The sequence below is a fragment of the Molothrus ater genome, chromosome 2 (assembly GCF_012460135.2).
Source record: "Molothrus ater isolate BHLD 08-10-18 breed brown headed cowbird chromosome 2, BPBGC_Mater_1.1, whole genome shotgun sequence".
NCBI lineage: Eukaryota > Metazoa > Chordata > Aves > Passeriformes > Icteridae > Molothrus > Molothrus ater.
In genome coordinates this window covers 282,573-293,694 of record NC_050479.2, presented here as the reverse complement: position 1 = coordinate 293,694, position 11,122 = coordinate 282,573, and the positions used below count along the sequence as shown (strand labels likewise).

At 58.3% G+C, this 11,122-nt stretch overlaps 2 protein-coding genes across 2 annotated transcripts; both read right to left on the bottom strand.

Annotated features, from left to right (window-relative positions):
• Window positions 1-3,174: 3,174 nt before the first annotated feature.
• LOC118692679 (hemoglobin subunit beta) lies at window positions 3,175-4,684 on the bottom strand. The gene is made up of 3 exons (XM_036392664.2): window positions 4,521-4,684; window positions 4,199-4,421; window positions 3,175-3,374 (listed from the first exon to the last, which is right to left on the bottom strand). Exons 1-3 carry the CDS (start codon window positions 4,610-4,612, stop codon window positions 3,246-3,248), a joined length of 444 nt encoding a protein of 147 aa, XP_036248557.1. The 5' UTR covers window positions 4,613-4,684; the 3' UTR covers window positions 3,175-3,245.
• Window positions 4,685-6,399: 1,715 nt separating this feature from the next.
• Window positions 6,400-8,258, bottom strand: LOC118692688 (hemoglobin subunit beta-like). The gene is made up of 3 exons (XM_036392677.2): window positions 8,164-8,258; window positions 7,797-8,019; window positions 6,400-6,626 (listed from the first exon to the last, which is right to left on the bottom strand). The coding sequence occupies exons 1-3, from the start codon at window positions 8,253-8,255 to the stop codon at window positions 6,498-6,500; spliced, it is 444 nt and encodes a 147-aa protein (XP_036248570.1). The 5' UTR covers window positions 8,256-8,258; the 3' UTR covers window positions 6,400-6,497.
• Between the last annotated feature and the right edge of the window lie 2,864 nt (window positions 8,259-11,122).

Here is an 11,122-nt window from a genome sequence, read left to right as displayed (position 1 = left end):
CCCCACTGGCCATGGCAGGGGCTCAGGGATGGCCCCTGTGAGCCCCGAGCTCGTGCCCCGGCTCTTTGCACACTGGGCTCTGCCTGGCATCAGTGAGGTGCTGAATGCTCCAAATGCAGAGCCACGCAGAGGGGTTGGTCACCAGCAAACCCTGCAGGTCCTGCCCTGCCCAAGGGCTTGGGGGTCCTTGCACCACCAGGAGCTGTGCTGGAGCTGCTCAGAGGATGCTCAGGCTCTGCAGCCAAATCTGCATTAACCCCAATATCCTTCTCCTGTAATAGAACTTGACCACTTTGATTTATTTGTGCCTTTTGGAGTAATTATAGTTGGACTTTGGAGTCCAACTTCTGAGCTGGACTTCAATTACCATGGTAGATCCTTTCCAACTGGAGATATTCTAAGACAGAGTGTCAGAATGGTTTGGGTTGGAAGGACCATGAAGCTCACCCATGTTGTGCGAGGCCCACCCAGACATTGTCCCCTCAGCTGTGACAGGATGAGCCCGCTGCAGTGCTCTGGGCAGGAGCAGGGGCCGAGCAGCATCACCCATTCCTGCCTTCAGCCACCTCCCTGAGGAGCACTGGAACAGCCTTGGAACACAGGGTTTGCTGCTGCAGGTGCTGCTGTGGGCTCTAAAACCTGCACAGGCTCAGCTCAAGGGTGTCCAGGTGGTGGGGGAAGCCCAGTTCCCCATGTCCCTGCCACGTTCAGCCAGGCCAGGCTCTGCTGGGGGAGAGGTTTGGATTCCCCTGGCACACCCTGGAGCTGCCAGGGCTGCAGGCCCCTCACCAGGAGCAGAGCCCCGGGGAGATTTCCTCTTTTGTTTTCTGCATAAAGCCCCAGGTAACACCATTCTTGCTGAAATCAGCCCAGGGTTGATGCCAAGGTGCCAGGGTCAGTGCACTGTTTGCCTGTTGTTTACCAGAGGGTTTGGCTGGGCTGAGGAAGAGCTGCTGGGTCCTGCAGAGACTGGGGATGATGGCTGAGGGCATGACCAGGATGCAGCAGAGAGCTGCAGCGCTGACCAAGCTCCTCTCACACATCAGTACTTCCTCCAGGGACCATCTCCTGCTCTGTGTCTTTTGCACTGAAAACATGGCAGGAAAAGCAATTAAAAGAAAGCAAATAGCAAGGGAGGTCTCCAGCCTGACAATATCTTTCCCCTCCACTAGTTGTAGACTCTTTTTTTAGTGGAATAGGAATGAATAATCTTCATTAGATTTGCTTACATTTGCCTTTTCTCCAGAAAATCCAGTCCCCAGAGCTGGGGGGCTGGACCATGATGGCAAATGAAGCCAAGCTCAGCCTGGCACGGGCAGGAAGAGGGGATAGGCAGGGAAAAGGCTGCCAGGGCTGCCCACCCTCCTGCACCCCCTTATCAGCCCCTGCAGGACCTGGGTGCTGCCAGTGCTGCACTGGGCACCGCCCAAGGGGTGCTGGCACCCACAGGGACGTTCTGACACCATGGGATGGGAGCAGGAAAAGCAGCATGGGGAGAGGGCACCCCACAGGATGTGTGTGCTGGGGGCACTTGGAGCAGGCTGGGAATGGAGGTGGGAGTGAAGCCACAAGGCAGCAGCAGCGAGGGCTGCTCCCATCCTGCTGTGTCTCAGGGAATGCCAGAGCCTTGGGGGTCTGCTCGGGCTGTGGGATCATGGAATGATAGAGTGGGTTGGGATGGAGGGACCCCACAGCCCACCCAGTGCCACCCCTGCCATGGCAGGGACACCTCCCACTGTCCCCAGTGCCCAGCCTGGCCTTGGGCACTGCCAGGGATGCAGGGGCAGCCCCAGCTGCTCTGGGCACCCTGTGCCAGGGCCTGCCCACCCTGCCAGGGAACAATTCCTCATTGCCAAGATCCCATCCAGCCCTGCCCTCTGGCACTGGCAGCCATCCCCTGTGTCCCTGTCCCTCCAGGCCTTGTCCCCAGTCCCTGTCCAGCTCTGCTGTCCTTCCCAGCCCCAGACACGCTGCTGGCAGGAGGAGACCTGCTCATCCACACAGGTCACTCCTTTCTGCCTGAAGCCCATGAACAATCACCTTCATGGGAAACCACTCATATCTGTCATAAAGCCTATGAAAAGTCATTAAATACTTGGGGGGTTGGTGACTCTGTGCCTGCCCAGTCTCCCTGCAGGAAAAAAAACCTTTTGGAACTTGCTGTGAATCATCTTCTCTCCCTCTCAGTGTGTACCTTGCCAGCAGGAACAACATGCCTCTTTCTTTGGGTGTCGTGACTGAGAAAGGGCATTTATGGGTCACAGGGGGCTTCCAACACCTTCCTGTGGGTCAGGGGCAGAGAGTGAGTGCAGAGATGTGGGTGAGGCAGAGAGAGAGCACGGTGCAACCTGGCTGCCAGAAACCCTGGTTTGAATAGCTTTGCCCAGTATTTTCCCTTAGACGTGGCACATCCTTTCGGCCAAGCATCGCTTTTGCCTCGTCATGCTGTGCTCAGATGTGCTTCCCATGCCAAGAACAAACCCTACCCAAAGAGCCCTGCTCTGCAGACACCCAAACCCACCCAAAACTCCCATCCAGGAAATTAAGTCCCTGCTCTTGGCAGAATGGGCCCCCCCCAGTTGCAGAGTGGGCGGCGCAGGGTGGGAGGGATGTGAATAAACAAAGTCTGCTCAGGCCTCGATAGCAAAATGTTTATCTAAAACCTGCCCCCACCCAGCTGGCTGCTGGGCCCGGGTGACTCAGCTGATTTTGGGTAGGTTTTATGCCAGGGATGAGCCAGGCTAGATTAAAGTCTTCCATTTGTTTATCTTCCCCCTGAAAAACATGAATCCTCTCAATTTCCCTGGTCTAGGAGAGACATGCAGGTTTTACAGTAAAATTCTGAGCAGTTCTCCATGCAAAGCCTTTGATGTGACCCCAGGGGTGGCAGGATTCTATGAACCCCATTATCTTCCCCCCAAAAAAACATGAATCCTCTCCATTTCCCTGGTCTAGGAGAGACATGCAGGTTTTACAGTAAAATTCTGAGCACCCCCAGTGTGACCCCAGGGGTGGCAGGACTCTACCAACCCCACATCCTGCAGGCACAATTTCCAGAGGCCAACCCCACAGAAAGCACCAGACCCACCCAGAAGGAAGGCAGGGGTATTTTCTGCCCAGCCAGCCGTGCCCCCAAGCCCTGGCTGCCCTGAGGGACACACGGAGCAGGCAGAGTTCACAGGATGAGCTTTATTTGGCTGTTAGAAGCGGTTGGGCAGCGGGTGCTGCCGCGCTGCCGCGGCTCCTCAGTGGTACTTGCGGGCCAGGGCGTGGGCCACCACGCGCACCAGCTTCTGCCAGGCAGCCTGGCACTCGGGGGTGAAGTCCTTGCCGAAGTGGGCGGCCAGGACGACGACCAGGATGTCACCCAGGAGCTGTGGGGACAAGAGCAGCCTCAGCTTAGCACAGCCCCACACAAGCACTCACACTGCACCCAGGGGAGCCTCGGGAAATCTGCAGCCCTAAAAACCTCCCCCAGTTAGTCCTTTCTAACATGCACCTTAAACCTGGTCTCTGCTCTTGCTCTAAATCCTGCTACAGTAGCCAAAAATTCTCCAGAGTACTTTGGAGTAAATTTTTCTTTGTCCCTTCTGGCTTTGTTTTGGAGTTTCTCTCAGGCAGAAGAGCCGGCCGAGCCCCCAGCACAGCAGGAGACAGCACTTGGCCCCCCAGAGCACAAACAAGGAGCTCACGCTCACACAGGGGCATTTCTGCCAGCCCCAGCCCAGGGACAAATGGTGGGGTTAATTCCCCACTGAGACACTCCCAGCCAAAGTTTTCTCTCTGTAGATCCTCTTTGACTTCTGGCATCCAGCTGCCATCTCCTGCTCCTCACTCATCTCTCTGTTCTCCTCTGTGCCAAACTTTGCTCTTGCTCCTTCTCTCTTCCCCCTTGGCTCAAACCTCTTCCTGCTCAACAACTGCTCTCACTTTGTTCTCCCCCTCCATTCCCTCACTGGAACCACATCCTCCCCTCCGCTGCCCCCTGCCCACCGCCCCTGTCACCTCTCAGCCCGTGCGGTGCCTCCCCTCGGGCTGCACTGGGTCCCTTCCCTCCCTGTCCCTCTGCACCTCACCCCCATGCCAGCCCCAGCCCCTCTTCCTCCCGCTCTGCCCTGGCTGGGCAAATCCCTCTGGTGGTGGGGATCAGGCTCTGGGCACCCCCTGCGCAGGGGAGGGCAGTCAGGGCAGGACTCACCCTGAAGTTCTCGGGGTCCACGTGCAGCTTGTCGCAGTGCAGCTCGGACAGCGCGGAGAAGGTGTTCTTGATGCCATCCAGGTTCTTGACGGCCTCCCCGAAGGAGGTCAGCACCTTCTTGCCATGGGCCTGCACCTTGGGGTTGCCAACGATAGCGGTGGCACCGGACAGGTTCCCGAAGGAGGCAAAGAACCTCTGGGTCCAGGGGTAGACGATCAGCAGCCTGGGGAGAGACAGACAGACAGACAGAGTCACATCAGCGCTCCCATGGCTGGAGTGTTTCCCTCGGCAGGGGCAGGGGCAGGTCTGGAGCTGCACCTACCTGGCCAGGGCCTCGCCACCGCACTCGGCGACGTTGACCTTGCCCCAGAGGCCGGTGATGAGCTGCTTCTCCTCAGCTGTCCACTGCACCATGGCGTCGGCAGGAGGGCTGCGTGTCGCACGAGGAACTCAGGCTCTGGCTCCCGGAGGATCGCGCACTGGGGAGCCGCTGCCCGGCCCCGCTTTTATCCCTGCGCGGGGCCCCTCCTCTGCCCCCTGCACCCCGTCATTGGCTGCGCCCCCGGGGGGGCCCTGGCACGGGGAGGGGACCCAGCATCGCCCAGCGCAGGGTGGGGCCCAGGCAAGGTGCCCAGAGCACCCCGGGCCTGGCTGGCCCGCCGCCCTCGCCGTCCCTGATTTCCAGCCCTGCTCGAGGGGCCATTATCTCCCCACAGAGCCCCAGCACGGCCCCGTGCACGTTCTGCTGCAGCTCCCCTCTGGGGAAGGTGCCAGCCCTGGCGCCCCTTGGGTGTGCCAGCTCCTGAGGCAGGAGACGCCAACCTGGGGCTCCTGGGTTCTCCCTCTGAATGCAGGAGGTTCTCCTTTTCCTTTTCCTGCAGGACTGGTCAGGCTTTGGCCTCTCCCTTTGCTTTCCCATCAGCTCTTTAGGAGTTTGATTAACTTCAGGATGACACTGCTAAAACCATGGCAAGGCCTCGCAGCCAAGAGGGAGCTCCTGTCTCCAAGAACCTCTTGGGAAAGGTCAGGCAGGGCTGGAAGGAGATGTTATAACCCAGGGCAAACCAGCTCCCAGTTGGCTCACAGGGCGTGAGGAGAGGTGGGAACACTGGGATTACTGGGATCCCACAGAATCCCCAAATCCCTGGAGCTGGCCCAGCCCTGCCAGCCCATGCAGTGCCAGCTGTGCCCCATGGGCACCTTGTCCCCAGCCCAGAGCACTCAGTGCCACCTGCAGGGGACACCTGCAGGGCTGGGCACTGCAAAGCTCCCTGGGCAGCCCCTGCCAAGGCCTGAGCACCCTTTCCAGGAAGAAAAAACATCTGCACAGATAAACATCTTCCTTTCCAGGAAGACAAAGCATCTGCACAGATGTGCAACCTGACAGCGCCTGGCCCAGGGGTTCAGCAGCCTGAGGATCAGTGGAGGCCTGAGAGCTGGGAGAGGCAGCTGGCTCTCTGCTCTTCTGCTCCTGTGCCCAGCTGAAGGTGGGACGGCGTGCAGGGGGCAGGCATGGAGCTCATGGGGCACGGGAATGCCCTGCTGGGGTCTGGGTGACCTTGGAGCAGAGCGTTTGTGTTTGTTCCTGCTCACTGCAGGAGGGGCTGGGCCAAAGGACCCTGGCCAGGCTGGGGGTGACACTGCTCCCTCTGCAAGCAGCACTGGTGTTTGATGGAATCACAGAACCCAGACTGGGCTGGGCTGGAAGGGATCCAAAATCTCATCCAGTCCCATCCCCTGCCATGGGAGGGACACCTTCCACTGTCCCAGGCTTTTTCCAAGTCCCATCTAACCAAGTGTTGAGGGTTGTGTCTGTTACCTTCTGCCTTTGTTAACCTAAGAATCTTGGGGTTTTTAAAAACCCCAAGCCAACAAAACCCCACATGCAGGAAGTTACATGCCATGGCCCCAATCTCCCTATCACTTCTCACACTGCACATTTTCTACTCCACTCACTCTGTGAAAGTTTTCAAACATTAAACCAAGCAATATCACCTGATGTCTCCAAAAAGTGCCAGACTGTTCCTGTTTGTTCCTGTTTTTTGAGGTTTTGTCCTGAACACCCCCCTGGGATCTCCATCTGAGACAAGTTTCACTTGCCTGAAGGAGATCATGGTTCAGTTATGCCCTGTTTGTGAACATTTGCTCCCCCAGCCCCTGTTCCTCCCTCCCCATTCCCACAAAGAACCAGACATCTCCTGTTGGCTGGAGCAGCTGGTGTTTATTGGATGGTTAGAGCCCAGCAGGACCCGAGGAGATTCCCCAGGAGTGTCTCCAGGCAGGGAGGCTCCCAGGAGGCTCAGTGGTACTCGTGGGCCAGGGCGTGGGCCACCACGCGCACCAGCTTCTGCCAGGCAGCCTGGCACTCGGGGGTGAAGTCCTTGCCGAAGTGGGAGGCCAGGACCACGATGAGGGTGTCACCCAGGAGCTGTGGGGAGGGAGCAGGAGCTGTCAGTGGTGCTGTCCCCAGAGCCATTCCCCAGCAGGATCTGTCAGTGGTGCTGCCCCCAGACCCATTCCCCAGCAGGATCTGTCAGTGGTGCTGTCCCCAGACCCATTCCCCAGCAGGATCTGTCAGTGCTGCTGCCCCCAGAGCCCTCCCCAGCAGGATCTGTCAGTGCTGCTGTCCCCAGACCCATTCCCCAGCAGGATCTGTCAGTGCTGCTGTCCCCAGACCCATTCCCCAGCAGGATCTGTCAGTGCTGCTGTCCCCAGAGCCCTCCCCAGCAGGATCTGTCAGTGGTGCTGCCCCCAGACCTATTCCCCAGCAGGATCTGTCAGTGCTGCTGCCCCCAGAGCCCTCCCCAGCAGGATCTGTCAGTGCTGCTGTCCCCAGAGCCCTCCCCAGCAGGATCTGTCAGTGCTGCTGCCCCCAGAGCCATTCCCCAGCAGGATCTGTCAGTGGTGCTGTCCCCAGACCCATTCCCCAGCAGGATCTGTCAGTGCTGCTGTCCCCAGAGCCCTCCCCAGCATGCCCTCTGCTCTCTGGGCAGCTCACAGCACAGCAAGGAGCAGATTGTCCTGGCCCCATCCATGCACTGGGCTCCCAGCACAGCTCGGGGTCTGGCCAAGAGGGACCCCTGGGTGTGCTGGAGCCTCCCCCAGCACCTTCCTGTGCCTGCTCTGCAGGGTCCTCCCTCAGCTTCTACTGGCTTTGCCCCTTCCTTTCCCATCCCTTGCACCCTGGCTGTCCCTGGGGCCAGAACCCTCCTGCCAGAGTGGCTGTGGTTTTCCCTTCTGGTTTAACCACCCCTCACAGCCAAGCCCAGCTCTTCCCTCTAAACCCTGTCTCAGCTCCTTCCCTCTGGCTGCTCCAGGATGTTTCCTCTGACCAGGGCACACTGGTCTGTGCATTTCTGCCCTCTCACCTCGCCTGCCTGGCTGCCTCCCCTCACAGATCCCAGCCCCAGAGCTCCTCTCTGCTCCCCCCAGATATGACTCTCCTTTCCCCTGACTGCCCCTACCCTCCACAGGCTCTTGGGCAGCCCCAGGGTTTCTCTCAAGGTCTCAGGGACTGTCAGACCCCTCTGAGGCCCCTGAAGCCCCTCCTGAGCTCAGCCCCTCTGCCCAGCCGAGGCTGGAGCTGAGCGTGGCTCACCCTGAAGTTCTCGGGGTCCACGTGCAGCTTGTCGCAGTGCAGTTTGCTCAGTGGAGCAAAGCATTTCTTGATGCTGTCCAGGTTCTTGATGGCCTCCCCAAAGGAGGTCAGCACCTTCTTGCCATGGGCACGGACCATGGGGTTGCCAGAGACAGCAGTGGGGCTGGACAGGTTCCCGAAGGAGGCAAAGAACCTCTGGGTCCAGGGGTAGACAATCAGCAGCCTGGAGAGAGGTGGAGGGACAGACAGACAGACACAGAGACGCTGATGTTCCAGTGATGGCAGTGTTTCCCTGCAGTGCAGGGGCAGGAGTGATTCCAGGAGTGATTCCCTGCAGGAGCAGGGGCAGGTCTGGAGCAGCACTTACCTGGCCAGGGCCTCGCCGCCGCACTCAGCGACGTTGACCTTGCCCCAGAGGCAGGTGATGAGCTGCTTCTCCTCAGCTGTCCAGTTCACCATGGTGTTGGCAGGAGGTTCCCCGAGCTTCCCTGAGCAATGCCGAGGATGTGGCTGCCGAGGCTGCCCCGGGGATTTTTATACACGGCTCAGCCTAATCTCAGTGCACGGAGGCACTGCTTGGGGCCAGGGAGGGAGCGGGGCTGCATGAGGGGAGATAGTGGCTTTGGCAGCTGTCCAAGGGGGACAGAGGCCCTGTCCCCCCTCTGTCTGAGTGGGGACAAGCATCACCTCAGCCCCGAGCACAGGGGGAGCTGCCGGCCCGCTGGGGGCTCCGGGCTGCGTCCCTGCTGGGGAACATCATCCCCTCCTGCCAAGTGATCCTTCACGGTGCTTTGCACATGGAATCATGGAATCCCACACCAGTCTGGACTGGGAGGCTCCTTAAAGCCCTGGAGTGCCACCCCTGCCATGGCAGGGACACCTTCCACTGTCCCAGGCTGCTCCAGCCCAGCCTTGGGCACTGCCAGGGCAGCCACAGCTTCCCCGGGCACCCAGAGCCTCAGGGCACTCACCAGCTAAAAACATGGGTTTAAACTCCCTGAGAAAGAATTCCAAGGGCTTCTAAATTTGAGGATTATGGAGCATGGAAAAATCCGAAGGAAGTGTGCTGTGCTGGGCTGGCCCAGGGGCTGTTTGTAGCAGTGGCCACTGGTCCAAGCACTGTGCACCATGAGGCAGTGGGGGGCTGAGTCACCAGTCCCAGTGAGGCAGACACAGCCCCCAGGTGCCTGCCAGGGTGGCAGGGTGGGTGAGCCCGGTCAGGACTGCACCAGCTCTCAGCAGTCCTGCAGAGACCTGGCAAAAACCAAAGGCAAGCACAGCCCGGAGTGCCAGCCTTGGGCTCACCCTGGTGCTCCGTTCAATTTTATTAATTTCCATTATGCTTGAAAATCCCCTGCTTTCTGCCTTGGGCGCAGCAGGCAGCAGCCTGCCTGGGAGATTTGGGAGCTCAGGGAGCTCTCTGGGACACAGGCTGGGAGGGGAAATGTTCATCTCCATGTGCTGAGCAGGGGCAATTTCTGTAGCTCTTTTTGAGTCTGCAGAGTCAAAGGGACATCTCCTTTCCCCAGTGCAAGCCCAGCAGCACCTGACAGCTATTGCCAGCTGGTTTCCAGACAGAAAAGCAGGCCCTGCTCTCTGCCTGGGATGCATTTCACTATGCTCAGGACCCTTCCCTCCAGCATCCTTCCAGGGCTGTTCCCTTTGGTGTGGATGGAAGATCTCTGAACTCCTGGAATCACAGGATCATGGAATGGTTAAGGTTGGAAGGGATCTTCAGGATATCTCATTCTCTCATTCCACCCCCCCTGCCACAGGCAGGGAACCTTCTACTGGACCAGGTCTTGGCCACACACTTGCCCCCTTCCCTGGACAAGAACCTTCCCTTTGGAGACAAACCATCCCAACGAGGGCCACAGGCAGCTCCAGTGAGGGCCCTCCTGCCCCAAGCAGAGTTCCTTGGTCCCTGATTGCAGCAATGTGCCTGCCAAGCTTTACAGAGCCCTTATCAGCAGCAGTGGCATCTGTGCCCAGGCTCTGTTCTGGAGCCAGGCCAGCCTCCACGCTCCTCCAGGGAGTGCAGGGCCTTGTGTCTTATCCAGCAGGTCCTGAGGGTGTCTTTGTTCCTCTTTTAAAATCCCAGAAGGTTTGCATTGGGAGGGACCTCACAGCCCACCCAGTGCCACCAGTGCCATGGCAGGGACACCTCCCACTGTCCCAGCTGCGCCCACCCCTGTGTCCAGCCTGGCCTTGGGCACTGCCAGGGATCCAGGGCATCCTGCATCCATGGCTCTCCTGTACTCTCCTGACCTGGTTTTGGGTCAGGGGGGCTGGTGGTAGCTGTGACTTTGCTCTGTCACAGCAGAGAGGGACAGCTGTCACTGGGAGAGGGGGACACTCTGGCTCTGTGACACAGGCATCACCCCCTTGTCACTGTCCCTAGCCCTGGACAACAGGACTGCCCAGGCACTGGTCAGAGAGCAGGACGTGCTCCACAGCACCACTGGGACGTGTCCAGAGGAGAGGAGCAGCAGAATGGTCACGATGAGATCATTCATTGGGGTGGAAGGTCCCTGCTGAGGTCCCCGGCCCCTGCACTGGGTGCTGACCCAGCCTGGGTACCCCCAGGCCAGGGTGCTGCTGTGCACCCACCACCCAGCGCTGAGTGCTGGAAAGTTCCACAGCTCTGAACTGACCAGCTCTTGGGGAATGGTCTCACCTCCTGCCATCCTGCTGAAATGCCCTTTACTGGTGAAAGAAGCTGTGCTGCAGGGAAGCTGGATTCGAATTTTGGGCTTTTTTCCTAATTCTTTTCCTCCAGCCCCTCAGTGCTGCTGGCAGGGCTGGACCTTGCTGCCTGGCTGTGCAGGACAGAGGGGTGAATGCACATCCCTGCTAGATCAGGAGAAAGGCTGAATATTTTTTCCTAAAACATGCAAAACATGTATTTCATCATTCTGAGACACCAACATGTCTCTCCTTGTTGCTTTTTAGGCTGTTCCTGAAAAAACATTGCTGAAACTGAGATGCCTAGGAAGAATCTTTCAATTCCACTGAAAAGATGTGCTTCATTAAGCCAAAATGAGTAAAAAAAAGGCTCTAACCCATCCTGTGTGAGAGCTGCCCTCATCCCCTGCTCTTGGGATCTTACACATTTCAAATATCAAACTCTGACCAAGATGCACCAATCCTGCACCATCACTGATGCAGAAAATGCTTTTAATCAACTTAATACATCAGTAGGAAACTATGGAGGGGTAAATTCCTGCCTAATCAGTGAATCTCTATGAATTTATATCCTTTCAGATATCCCAGGAGGAGAGGCCCAGGGCCCACGGGCAGCCACAGAGACACAGAACACAAAGAAA

Bases quoted from the DNA above. Each gene is read 5' to 3' on its own strand.
- LOC118692679 (XM_036392664.2), bottom strand. From the start codon at position 4,612: ATGGTGCAGTGGACAGCTGAGGAGAAGCAGCTCATCACCGGCCTCTGG. The intron at 4,422-4,520 runs GTAGGTGCAGCT...GTCTCTCCCCAG, and splicing joins GGTGGCGAGGCCCTGGCCAG to GCTGCTGATCGTCTACCCCT. The intron at 3,375-4,198 runs GTGAGTCCTGCC...TTGTCCCCACAG, and splicing joins TGGACCCCGAGAACTTCAGG to CTCCTGGGTGACATCCTGGT.
- LOC118692688 (XM_036392677.2), bottom strand. From the start codon at position 8,255: ATGGTGAACTGGACAGCTGAGGAGAAGCAGCTCATCACCTGCCTCTGG. The intron at 8,020-8,163 runs GTAAGTGCTGCT...ACCTCTCTCCAG, and splicing joins GGCGGCGAGGCCCTGGCCAG to GCTGCTGATTGTCTACCCCT. The intron at 6,627-7,796 runs GTGAGCCACGCT...CCCTCCCCACAG, and splicing joins TGGACCCCGAGAACTTCAGG to CTCCTGGGTGACACCCTCAT.